Genomic DNA, 14279 nt, shown 5'->3' on the forward strand with positions numbered 1-14279 from the left:
TGCACAGGTAGCGTATACAAAGCGTGAACCATTCTTACTCTGTTATTTTTATAACAAGGACGACACGACAATGTACGTCCCGTTCACGATTCGTGCCTATCTCGCGTACAGTTCCATTGTTGCCATTCTCATATGCTTAATATGGGCCAATCTATGTTTCCTGCACACTCTATAAGCTTCGTGTGTTTCTGGAGTATTCTTGTGATCAACGTCTGTTATGAGGTCACATGCTGTGTGCTTCATGTAGTACATCAAAAAGAGTTCAATAAGGGTACGTTGCAATTTTCGGCAGGGTATGTTTCTCATGGAAGATGATTAGCTCTGAAGTTAGGGGCAATACCGAGTTATTAACTGCTGATTCCCTGTTATCTGTCTCCGCAGATCGAGATAAAAGGCGACATCTTGGTGCCAGGGTTCGCCAGCCGGAAGCTCGGCCAAGTTCCGTGCGAGGATGTGGCCGTTCGCTTCCCCATCCCTGAGTGCTGGATCTACCTGTTCAGGGTGGAGAAGCACTTCCGATACGGCTCCGTCAAGTCAGCCCATAGGAGGTGAGTAGTCATTTCCTTACAGCACGATCTCATCGCCATATTCATCATCATAGGTCAACAATCGTGAAATATTTTGGAGTATTTCACCACTTCGCTCTCCCATCTGCTAACTTTTTCATACTGACGCATTTCGATGGCTAAGTTCTGACAACACGTATCTCAAAATTTAGCCGGTTTGAGACGGGTATCTTAAAAAAAAGTGTAATGACATTTAAAAAAATAAAATTGAAGCAAAAAAACAACTCTTAATTTGCAAATGTATGCTTCTTTTTCAGTTTTATGAATTTTTGGTTTTTAATTTCGGTGTACAATTAAAAATATAAATCTTTTCTTTTGCTCTCCTGAAAAGTTGCTATTATTGAGATACTTGTTGTTAGAACTTAGCCATCGATTTCTTCTCTTGTGCATCCCTAATAACTTGTCGTATGTCACTCACTCGGGACCGTTCCTTACCCTTCTTCCCTTCCACTTCTCCTTTGGCATGCCTCTTCATTGGGCCACTATGCCACATTATGTGGTAGTGTAAGTTATCCCGCCTTCTTCTTAGCGGTTTTAAAAGAACTATCTCTTTTTTCTTACTCTGTTTAGTTCTTCCTCATTACCTAATTAAACGATCCATTTTACCTTCATCATTCCTCGACAGTGGCGCATTTCAAATGCGTACACTGTTGATGTTTCTGCCACTGTCAACTTGTCAGCACCACCATTCAGTTTTCAGCGGCGGACAGCGGTGTGTTCCTATCCTTTCCTACTTTATCCACCAAATTCGCTTCCGTATTTCGAACATATTTTCCCATTCGGAGCGTGATATATTGTCTTGAGAACGCCTCTTGAATGCACAAGGCAAAATAAGACCCCCCTTCCCGTAATTTTTAGAAAAATTTAAAAGATGGTCATTTTTAATGTGGCTCTCCGATGAAAATATTTTATTTCACCATTTTAGAAACAATGCCTAAAAAAATTACAATTTCCTAAAAGCCATTTGTTCACCTATATCTGACCTCAAATGCATTATCGCCGAGACATATATCATACTAGGAAACCACGTAAATACCACGGAACAACATTAGATTCTGATCTCGCTACCATCCACTGTAGCTATAAGGCTACGGGCTCTGCATCTCCAAAATATCTCACTCTATTACTAAAGAAAGAGCTAAAGTCACATAGGCAACGTATCTAAATATCTTCAAAATCATAAATAGAAAGTTTTCTGGGCAGCTATGGGTTAATCCGCTTCTGCCTGAGCAGTGAGCAAAACGTCATCCTTAACTTGAATAAAAATGCGGCACTCAGCGCCCGCAATCGGATTGGAATTTCTAAACGCGTCGTTAACATTCAAATCTGTTTTCTTTCAGGACGGGCAAGATCAAAGGCATTGAACGTCTGCTTGGCGCCGTGGAGACGCCGGAGACTTCACTGATCGAGGTGACTTCGGGCCAGGCCAAATACGAGCACCAGCACAGGGCCATCGTGTGGCGGATGAGCCGACTGCCCAAAGAGGGACAAGGCAAGTTATTATTACCTACGACTCAAGCGTATGCGCATTGGTGCGGCAAGGCCATCATTCCGCCAACCCAAGAAAAAAAGATTTCATTTATAATTATTTATATTTACTCCATAGGTGATTACATTCTTTTAGAATAAATAATTCGGAGCTCTTGGCAGCTTCTAAGGAACCTGTATTGAGACTGCCTCCCGTAAATAAACGATTGAAATTGCATGTATTGTCATAAAAGTACTTAAATATTCCGACATAAACGGTGATATGTGACATTGATAATAGTGGGTTATCCCACTGAAACGTCTGCCAAAAATATTGTGAGGTCTCTCTTTCGGTGCCTCTATGTTTTAAAATCTTGTTATTTAATTGTGTATATGTCATCGCTAGGAGCATTTTATTTTGTCAAGATTCTTTATATTTAAAGATTCTTCAAGATTTTTTAATAAACAAAATGACCATTTTATTCGCGCCTCTGGCGCGGTCATTCAGTGAGATATTTATGCCAGTTTGTGAAGAAATAAAATACATGTGTATTTTATTTTACTATATATCAAACTATGTTATTTTAATGCTAATCATGGTTTATTAAAACTTGGAACCTAATTTGAGTTGCAAATATAATGCAAAAGTTCGAACCGTATTGGTAACGTTTCCCACGATCAGATGACTAAAATTGCGTTGATATCACCAACCGTCAGCTAATTTTATCCTGAAACCATCATCACAGCTTTCAAAGCAATGTTAGAAATATAACCTCAAGAATTTTATACTCAATTCATGTTCAATGCGTGGAGTTTTTCAAAGCGGTGTTCTTTTCCATTTAGCCTCCATCGCCCCATAATCTATTCCTGCATCAATAACTTTGAATCTAAAACTGCCTCGTCTAATTCATGATTCCAATTCAAAGTATATAACGGTCAAAGCTAGCTACTAAAAAATTATCCGTCATCAACATTCGTAGTTCTAAAAACCTTATATTCAAAGTTTAGAACTTTTCATATATTTATTTTTCAAAATTTCAACAAAAAATCCTAAGCCCTGATAATGGAGTTCATTTAACTCCGGAGCTCGAAGTTTGGAAGGTAACCACCCACTTGCCACTATCTACAACGGCTACTCTTGTGGGTAGGCAACACGCAGTGTTGGTTACTCTCCAGTGTTGAGTGCTCTCCTGGAGGGTAGGCAACGCCGTGGTCTTGTCAACTTCAGTAAACAACTCTGCATTCAAGGGAGGTTGGCCTGCAATATGATTTGTACGCTTGGTCTGCCTTCGGGTTCCAAACGATTATCGATCAAAATGAAACTAGATTTCAATTACCTCCCGCCTCCAACTACCTAAAACAATATTTTATTCTTCTTAATGTGCCGTCTTCTCATAGAAGGTTGTCTGTCATGATGACTATCCTCAGTCTTTACTTGGCTTATTGGAGCAGTTGTTAGTTAGTACAGTTGTGCTATTATGTTAAATTGTTCAACAAGGACGTGCGTCTTTTTCCCTCCTCCTTCCCTTTTAGAATACCAAATCTTCCCTTTTAGAATAACTTAAACAATATTATTCCTCTCATAATATCTTCTAAGTATCGTAGTTTTCATATTTTATTGGTTTCAGGATCTTTTAATGAATTTTTTTTCATCATGATAACTACCTAACTCATTACTAACTTTGTGGTATTCCATTATAACTTTTCTTGGATATTAACTTAACGTAATAGTTAACTTCCAAGAAAACTTATCATCATAATACTTTAATGAACTAAAATATTGCTATTGACTTTGAGATATATTGCTAGAGATGCGTTGAGATCGCGGGACAACTTCCAACTCGGTAAATGGCGGAAGTCAAACTGAACGAGATACGGTTACTTATCAATGGCCTATGCAGCCAATTATGGCGAACCAATCAAATGTGCGCGAAACGGCAACATATATAACGCTATTAAACGGGTTGGAGAAAAATTGTGTCGCGAAGTTTTAAGTGATGAATTAGCTGATGCCACAAGGAATTAAAATTATTGATGATGGTAGGTCAAAAACGCATAATTTTTAAGCAATAGAAACTTTGAGCCAAGCGCTCCTATTGGTCATGAGTTTGCCCTGTCGCCAAATACCTTGGATACATCGCGAGCAGTCAAAGCCAGGGATGGCAATTGTAACTAAACGAAAGTCAAAACCACTAAAATTTCAATAATTTCGTTCCTGGGATCGAAATGTTGTAACGAAACGGATTTAAACTCGGGGAGCTTTACTCAGGGTCGACATGAAATCGGAGTCAAAACTACTTTGGGTCGAAACTAAACTAAAGCTCTGGGACGAAAAGTGGCGCCGACTCCATGGAGCCGGAGGGGGCCCGAGCCCCCTCAAAAATTCCTTATGGGTGTGAGGAAAAAATTTGCCAGGCTTGTCGATTTTCCCGGAGTGTCTAGATATCGAGATTCGAGTTATCAGGGTTCTAATGTTGATCATGTGACTCTTCTGAAATGCTTAAAAAAATTAAAACTCACTACTTATACTAATTCCCGCGGAAAGATCCCCGATTTCCCCCCCCCCCCCAAATATTTTTTGTAAGTCGGCATTCCTGGGGACGAGTCGAGACGCAGATAACGTTTCGCACCGGAGGGACCACGTGCTTCACCTTCGAACGGTTTAATTATGACCCACACACCGAGTACGAAGTATGATTCAATGAAGTAGAGGATCGGCCTACCGCCATTAGATGAATGGGGCACTCGTATTTTTAGCACTAACAGGAGAACGGTGAACGCAAACTGGCCATTCGATTTTTAAGCTCAATGTTTTAACCTCTCCACACGTATGTCAAACGTAATGGGTCGAACCGGTCGAAACTATTCCCTCCTGTCCCTCTCCACTCAACTTTTGGGATCGAAACGTACCTATGAGCAGCGAAGTTCCGATTAATTAAGTTTCGTTCCAGGGAGTAAAGTTTCGTCCCGGGTCGAAACTGAACTCCTTGATGATTTTAATTCCGTGCGGGAACGAAACTAAACTTAGGCCTCGTATTTTCGTTTCCCTCTGGATCTAAACGAAACATTTTCGTATCGTTTCACTTGCCATCACTGGTCAAAGCATTCGAATTCAAGAGTTGTCCAGAGCATCCGGCAACAGGGCAAACTCGCGGCCAATCGGCGCGATTGGTTAAAAGTTTCAGTAGTTTCAAAATGGTTCGTTCTACCTAAAAAAATAAAACATTAGTAATCTTGGTTCCAACTGACACCAGCTATCATCTAGCGATTCGATCGTTGGATTATTCTTCCTCATAGAATAATTCTCTAGTATCGCTGGCACAGAAATGGTTTTCCAGGTTTCGCTGATCGTAGGACCCGCCCGCCTTTGTGACGGTGCGGGATTCCTCGCCCCATCCCTTCCTTCCCTATCCCGTCTCAGGACGCGTCGTCGGGCTCCTATCGCGGCGGCGCCTCCTTCCTTTTTCCTTCCTGTCCTCCCTCTTCTGCGAAGCAGAGGTGATAAGCAAACGCTTCCAGACCTCGGCACAGGAGAGTACCCTAGCGAGCCCGCCCTAGGGTTTCGTATCCACTGACACCAGCTATCCAGGGTTAAAATTCCGTGAAACAAGTTTTCTCTATCGTGCATATTTCATCGTGATCAATAATTATTTTCTCCGCAGGGGCGTACACGACGCATCAGTTCGTCTGCCGGCTGGCTTTGACGTCGTACGACCAGATGCCGGAGAAATTGGATCCGTACGTGTACGTCGAGTTCACGATGCCCGCCACGCAAGTGTCGCACACTACCATCCGGTCCGTGTCCGTTTCCGGTGGAGACAATGACCCCCCGGAGAAGTACGTCCGCTACCTGGCGAGGCACGAGTACCGCGTGGAAGTTGAGCACACTCAGGTGAGCCCACTTCAAATTTTAACTACTTAAATCACAAGCAAGGGCGGATCCAGGATTTTTTCTGAGGGGAGGAGGGGCACAAGAGTCTGACAGTCAAACCGTCTTCTCATTTTTGAGATTAAAAACAATATACAACAAGTACTGTACGAAATATTCTCTTTATTTCAATATGGAAATATGAGTAAGGTACACATATATACAGGGGCGCAGCTAGGAATTAAGGCTAGGGGGGATTTTAGGCGAAACTAAACTTGGTGTGTGTGGTATACCTGCCAGGATAAGCGAGAGGTGTGGGAGACCTCCCCTGGAAATTTTTTAAGATAAATGGTTCAAAATGGTGAGTTTTATGGCTTTCTGAGGAATATTTTATTAATCCTTACACTCGATTCTATAAGTATATTAATCAAATGAAGTAAAAGTGATTAAACTTAAAAGTGTCTCTGAGATCTGGGGGGGGGGGGGTTTATCCCACAAAACCCCCACCCTCGCTGTGCCACTGCATATATATAACGACAGTTCCCCTTTCCTGCTTGGGCGATTTTTTTTTTCTAGCGCTGACTAGGGAATGACCAATGACCGGAAAATCTGTCTCCTTGACTTGGGCTCAAGGCTTAAATGATTGAGAATCTGTGATACACCAAACGAAACGAACGTAATGATAACCGTATTGAAAAACTTGTCAATATTTTAAGTGTCTGGGGTGGAGGGGTCATGCCCCCATCTCCCTCCCCCCAAATCCACTTGTAATCACAAGTGCTTGCATACATTAGGTATTAAATTATTCCATGATGCACTGAGGCCTTAACCTTATAGAATTCCATTTTAAGTTAGGAAAAATAACATCAATGCTAACTACAACTCGACCTTTAATCATTAAGTAGTTTCTATACACTATAATTTTCAAGACAAGACTATCGTTCCAACACTTGTCTTGAAAATTATAAAGTGTACTGAAATTAGTCGGTGATTAATGGTTAAGTTGCAAAAAGCAAAGTTGTTATTTTTCCAAACTTAAATTGTTCCATTAATGATTTTTTAAATTAACACTTTGAATTCCATGTATGGGTTGCGTGAAACCCAGAGTGTTTGTTCTTTTTCTACCAAATCCAGTACATTTAGGAGTAAGTTAATTTAGGAGCTTTTAAATGGCATCACCTTCCATACAGGAAGACCAGATAGCTGATGAAAGAGGCTAATTAGGTAGAGGCAAGAGAAAAATGCTAGGAATTTTTTTCCACAGAATCAAACATGATAGCCCGAGATCTACTTGGGCCCTAGGCCTTGGGCTTCTCAGGCTAGGCCATCTCATCCCTAGGCCTTGGGCTTCAAAGTGTTAAGCCACTTCCAAATTGTATAAGACTCGAATTCATATCTCCATGAAACATCAATAAGATAACAAGTAAGGAACACACTTCACATGGGTTCAGGTTGACTAGAGTGATAAGAGCTTTGAATAGATTTTTTGTACAGACTAGATTTATGTGGTGGCTAAAGTGATAGCTTCACACCCAATGAGCCTGGGTTCAAATCCTGGCAAAAATTGGAAGTCTCCCAAAAAAGGCTAGGAGACTATAGACCAAGGACAAACGATTCAGGATACAAGAGGCAATGAGTGGTGATGAAACTGTCATTGGATGAAGAGAAAATGGGAGATGCAACCGTTGAATTTTATACCATACATGTGCCCTGGTGTCTCTGGCTGGCATTCATAGATCAGTGGCCGATTAAGGGGGTTAGCCATTGGCCTTTCCCCCTCAAAATTTCTGGAAAAAGCTGTAAATATAGTATTCTTGGAGGGGGATTTCAAATGAAAGTTTTTGTATCACCAGCTTAATCAACAATGGTGAAAATTATGGGATGAATATATCTGATATAAACTTGTCCACTGACATACATTAGATGTCAGACCCATTATCATTGAGAGGCATTTTATACATTGAGAGGCATTTTATACCACCAAGGTGCCATGGAGAGTAATGACCTGCCTTCCCCCTTGGACAATTCTGTATGTATGTGGTTCCGGCAATGATTTTGAATGTACTTTACTGAAATAGCGGAGTTTTCCTTAGCAACAATGCTTGGCACCAATACAACGACTATCTTCTCTGGGATACCAATGCATTTATTAGAGTCCAGTATAAGAGTCAGCTATCTTCGAAGGATGCTCTATTACTAAATGATGAATACTCTGTCACTAAAAGTATGTAAAGACTGCCAATTACTTTGTATGATGTGGTGTTTGGGGATGGTCAACAACAGCTCAGGTAATAAGTGCCATGTGGGAATGGTGGGTAAAATTTGTGGAGTGGAGAGAAACTTGGAGTCACAATTAGCCTGCTCTCGACAAAACACCTAAAGGGGACCTAAAGCTTAACATCCCATCCAACAGATGGAATGCTGCCCTAGAAGTGCCCTCCTCTAAGCACTCAAGGAGGGATCAGGAAGATAATCAAAACTTGAAGCTTGTATCTAGTGGAAGGGCTCCATATTATCAATAACAGATACTTTTCTACTTCCTCAAAATATTTATAAAAATTTCTATGACCGGTTTCGGCTGTTATAAATATTTTATTTATTTGATAATGGTGTAACTGCCGAAACTGGTCATAGAAATTTAAAAAAAATATTTTGTGAAAGTAAAAAAGTGTCTGTTATTGATAATAAGATCAGGAAGTATCAGAAAAACCTTCCCCACCACTAGGATTTGAGCCTGAACCAACTGAGTCGGAAGCCTTCACTCTAGAAATCACACCGACCTGATCCCCTCCATTTTTTTTCACTTAAGTACAGGATAAGTATAGTTATCACTTAAGTAAGAATGAATTTGAAGATCTGATGCCAACAGCAATTACTATAATGCCTGAACTGTGAACTTGGATGCGTTGCTGACGATTATTTTGAGTGGTAAATCCATGCCTCCTCCGAAACATGTCACAGCACAATAGGGGATGAGTGATTAGTCTGCTTTGTCATTAGTTTGCAGCTTTATGAAGCTTAGCATAAGGCCCCAAATCAATGGATGTCTACGTGGAAGAGGATTGAAATGAGAAGGTACTCTCAGCCTTGGAGAAGCTCTTTGTGAGAAACATTTTATGCACAAAGGCCCCTAACACTAGAGTTGAATCTTTTGAGCCAGTTTAAGTGTACCATATCCATACATCAAAATCGGCTTTGCTCCGGCTATCAAATAAAATCTAGTCTAAGCCATTTTGCTGCAAATTCTGTGTGTAAATGTCAAAAAACATTTTTCTAATGTGTATCATATACAATTAAACATGTTGAAAGAAACAAATTTGTACTTTTCGCAGCTTGTGGAAATATCTGCGCAGAGGTTAAAAGGAAGTTTCTTCCAACATGTTTAACATGCAGAAGTTCCATGAAGTCTCGCCTTCATTAATATCATTGAAAGAATACATTGCTAAATTCAAATTCTTTAATTTTCTTTAATTATTGGGGCACCGCCTCCCAAACAAATTTTTGCGGGGGCTCGGGCCCTCTCAACCCACTATTTGAGAATATAAAACATAACCTGATGATTTTTGAAATGGTTATTTTAGAAGTATTTTATATTTCAGCACAATTTCAATGAGCAACTTAAATAAATAGATAATAGAACCATACTACATTGTTAAATTTTATAAGCTGTGAAATTCTCACTCAACAAATTATTTTTCCTAGTGATATTGCTATTTTTGTAAACTTTTATCTAGTTTTTAGGGGGCAGAATAGGATCAAAATCTATTTTCGTGCATGCAATTTCCTGAAATTTTCTGGGGGAGGACCCCTGAATCCCACGTTAAAGAGGGCCCCAAATCACCCCTGATCACCCCTACCCAGAGCCTATTTCATCCTTGACTAGTAGCCTCACTAATCCTTTTTCCTAATTGAGGAATGACAGAGAAAAATTTTTAGAATGCTACATTATTCAAGTCTCATCAGTTCATTTTTATTTTTTAGTTTTCATTTTAAGTCTACAGCCTAAAAGACATACTGCGTCTAATTTTTTTTATTTAAATTAATTTTTTGATATTTAAGGGTGGATTTATTTTCTCAATCCCCATCAAGAAGCTTTCGTTCCATGCTACTCGTGGCACGGAAAATATTTTCCAACTGTAGGTACCGGTAGGAAAGGATTAAAGGCAGTGCTGTAGTTGGGCTGGTACGGCGTACCCCCTAAAATCCAAATCCATTACTATAAGCGTACCAGTAACAAATGTAAAAAATAGCCTTACTGCAAATTGTCCAATGGGTTTCAGAAAGAAATATCGGAAATGATTGTTTACTTGTTCAGAGCTATCTTGTGGCACAACTTGGAATGAATAAAAGAGTTGGAGTTTGAAATTTCAATCACAGCTGGATGTATAATACACGTTCAGCTGTTGGCAATTTTTGGTAAGCCTCACCAAAATTTTTTCCAACTACAGCACTGGTTAAAGGTGCAGTGGATTTGGATGACCTGACTAAATTGCCCTAGAAAATCTATGCTTAGTACAAAGGAGGATACAGGTCACAAAATGAGCAAGTCATGGATACTTAAGGGATACTGATTTAATGCACCATCACAGACACAACAAGTTACATTATAACAACTGAAACCAGAAGTCTTCCGACCACATATGTACAACGTTGCCAACTCACACAAACCACACTCATGCTAGCCAACCCACTAGATTGGCTACAACAATTATCGCTGGCTGGCACAGCCTGTAATCACTTATTGATAAAATGATTTACACCTTGACGTTTTATTTATCCCACAGGGCACTGGGCCAGGAGCATACGTGACAGCTACATTGACAGCGCCAAAGGCACCAGAGCCTGTCGCAGAAGAGGAAAAGCCGGACGATGTATCGGCCAAGGACTCGGACAGTGATTCATCCAGCTAATGAAGAGGACTGTGAAACAAGAGACTGCTCTAGTAGTTATCCCTAGCTTTTCCTTGTACATAATTGGAAAGATGCAAGCTTCTCTAAGAGGTAGCTGAGAGAGTCTGAGGCCAAAGCAAACCTAGTATATATGTATATTTCTGATGGACTACCAGTTGCAAACAGAGAAAACGATTTGAAATGATAAACACAGTCTGTAAATCAATGTAAGATAAAAATTGAGTGTTGTGTGATGTAACTGCCTTCCACTGGTGGAAGAGAATTTGTTTATATGGGAGTAAAAAAAAAATCACACTCTGAATCTCAATGAAGAGCAGGTGTGTATACCACAGTAAGAAGTTCCTGAAAAGTCTAGAGAGAATATATAAGTATCACACAAAACCAATGTGTGCATAATATAAATGCCCTTGGGTGATGTTGCTACTGCTAAAAACTTTCATATGATGCTGGCAACTTATTATCATCCTTCGCCTTCTTCATATAGTGATTTCATACAAGCTGGAGCTGCATTTATTCAAATCATATCCATTGTATGTAGTGAGTAAAATCATCTGCATACAATTTTACTTAAATCCAATGCTGTAAAATAAAAAAAATGAAAAATGTGTCAATATGAACGTCTGATTTGATGGACTAATTGGCTGTGCTAATGTTGAAGTAATTGTTACATTAGAACATTTATCACTTTAAAGCTTCACATTAAATGGTCTCTAAAAGACAGATGAGGTAGTTCAAAACATTTCTCCGAATGTAGTAAGAATTGTAAGTACTTTAAGATGTCTGTTGAATTTTGTTTGGAGGGGTGAGCTATATTAAAACCGATATATCGGAACCCCATTATTTTTCCACCTGCTCAGATATGAGAGGCAGGTGGCATGCAGCAATATACCAAAGACAAACGGAGAGTAAATATGTCCAAACAAAAGTAATGAGGGAGTGCATGTTATGATTGGCTGAGAGGAGTGCTTGCGGGTTGCGTGTAGTTGTTATATATATATATAAATATACAGGTGTACATAAAATACACAAAATTTATCATGTGTTGAGATGTTTGGAGAGAAGTAATTTTAATGTACATAATAATTGATGAAATTGTTTTTATTATTTAAGAATGTTGCCATTGAACATGTATAAATGAGTATTAGATCCATATGAAACTAGGGATATGCACAGGAATTTAAAAAAACACATTGTAACACTGCTACATGTCAATGTTTGTTGTATGTACTTGAAGCGAAAATGCTCAAGTCCCTCGGGCGAGTGCAATCTAGTCAAAAAGTGTGACGACTCAATGGAATACATTGGTCAAAACATTTTGTATATAATACCTACATTGAATAACATGAATGTTGTGTAGTAAAGAATGTACCAGATATTATTAATACAATCTAGTAAATGGCTGATTGTATAAAAGGGCCACACACAAAAAAAAATGCGAGACAATACTTAGTGCTGTGTTGTAAAAACTGGAGGGGTGAACGCTGTGAAAATCATAGCTAGGCATCCGTTTTAAACATTTATTTATTTTGCAAACACTAGAGGAGTAGATTGGCCATATTTTTTTGTTGAATCAGCCAGGTATTATCAAGTATATTGATATGAAAAGTTGTACAGTTTCATTTCATTTGATTCATTTTTCTCAAAAAAAAATCCCATGCTGTAGACAAATTGTAGATAAGAATAGATAAAAATGGATTAAACAAAGGTACATAATAAGAGATGTTACATAGGAACTACAGGCAAACAAATAGAATTCAGAGAACCTCAATGTAGAATTAGGGTTGCCAAACGAGAATGATGCTAATTTTGATGGTTGGCAATCCAGGGTAAATAAGTATTTTTTTGTTTAAATGTGGTGGTGTTATGTGTTCCGTAACAATGGGTGAAATGTTATAAAATATAATTCATGTGAAGAGACCAATCAGAATGGGGATGAAACACTCCCTTGACTACTGTATGTAAAACAAAAGTTTACTCTGTGTACAGCATCTATTCTTTTGTGCAATAAATGTGTGACATAATTATTTGAGCAAATAAACTTGCATAAAATAATTTTTTGTTACAATTTTGTAACTAAATTTTGCCACCGCCGTAAAAGAATATAGTGGAGTAAATGCCACCCTAAGCTAGTTTGTGAATGGCCTCCAATGCATTGCAGTCGATAGCTCTTGGTAAGATTATTACGATAGGACCTCTAAGCATGTTAAAACGTATATACGTTGTTATACAATATTGTTCTACCAGTTTATAATTGCCCGTTGAGGAAATGTACTTTGGCTCACACAAATACTACGTACTGAACATAAAGGCATTACACAGTAATTAGTATGTGGGAAGTATGATAAATTAAAACCTATTGCTCAAGTAACATTCAAATAGATATTTATCCATTAGATATTCCAGTTGATCCAGAAAATGTCCAAAAGATATCCGTAAGATATCGAAAATTCTCATACATATTTAGATAACTACAGTCAGAAAGAAACATTGAAAACCCGAACAATCAAGTACATCAATTTAATCCAGTCAACAAGAGCTTTTTAGAGGAAAAAATTCAACTTAGTCAAAAATTTTGACACAGCATTTAATTTTCACTGTTTCTTGTGCATCCAAGCCTCATGACTGACCTGTTAAAACTCCTTACTTCAGTGGGGCAAGCAGTGCTCTAACCCCACAAATGTGGCTATTCTTCAATAATAATATTACAGTCCAAAATGGTAATATGTCAATGGCAGATAAAAGAAGAGGGCAAAGAGTGGTGGCCACTCCCTCATAATTTCTGGAAAATTTGAAAAGTTGGCGATTATTACGGAGGCTCTACAATTGAAGTTTTTGCTTCACCAGCTTAGCAAACAAGGTTTTAAAACCAGCAGTTGGAGCTTCTAAATATTCACCTAAAATACCTACAGCTATCTATGAATTGAAATACCCTGGAATTACTTGAGGGAAAAGTAAAATAATTTTTATTCACACTGAAAGAAATTATTATAAAAAACATAAATAATGGTGGAAAATTGCATTGGTTTCTTTCAATATGGATAAATTCCACTCCATCACTCGAAGAGGTACTTCTGATTTTGACTTTTATTTTTCTTGGGCAATCTGTCTCAATTACAAGACATGAGGCTCAGCTCCGAGTGATAACCATCCTTCTCCTGCGTTCCTGTGTGACAGTTATGACACGAATTAATGTAAAATTCAAAACACTGCTTGCAAAAGTGCATTAATAGAAATAGGAAAAATTCAGAATAAATTAGAGGAGAATAAGGATTATCAAAGTCTTTATTTCACCTGCTTAGCAAACAATGCTTTAAAATGGCAGGTGGGGCACCTGAATGTGACCATCATCAATGACATCCAGAGGCTATCAATTAATTAAAATCCCATTCCATTACTGGAGTGAAAAGCAAAACAACTCTTCTTCGACTGTCTTGGCCAATTACGAGGCTAGAGAGTAAGCATGATCAT

At 38.7% G+C, this 14279-nt stretch overlaps 1 protein-coding gene across 1 annotated transcript in view; it reads left to right on the forward strand.

Annotated features, from left to right (window-relative positions):
• The window catches only part of LOC124154418 (protein stoned-B), a 37649-nt gene extending 24786 nt beyond the window's left edge, over positions 1 to 12863 (forward strand). The window contains exons 10-13 of the mRNA XM_046528123.1: positions 382 to 548; positions 1907 to 2058; positions 5696 to 5925; positions 10686 to 12863. Coding sequence (XP_046384079.1) covers positions 382 to 548; positions 1907 to 2058; positions 5696 to 5925; positions 10686 to 10811 — 675 coding nt within the window. The 3' untranslated portion in view covers positions 10812 to 12863. The remainder of the gene's footprint in view (positions 1 to 381; positions 549 to 1906; positions 2059 to 5695; positions 5926 to 10685) is intronic.
• Positions 12864 to 14279: the final 1416 nt, after the last annotated feature.

The sequence above is a fragment of the Ischnura elegans genome, chromosome 2, assembly GCF_921293095.1.
Source record: "Ischnura elegans chromosome 2, ioIscEleg1.1, whole genome shotgun sequence".
Lineage (NCBI taxonomy): Eukaryota > Metazoa > Arthropoda > Insecta > Odonata > Coenagrionidae > Ischnura > Ischnura elegans.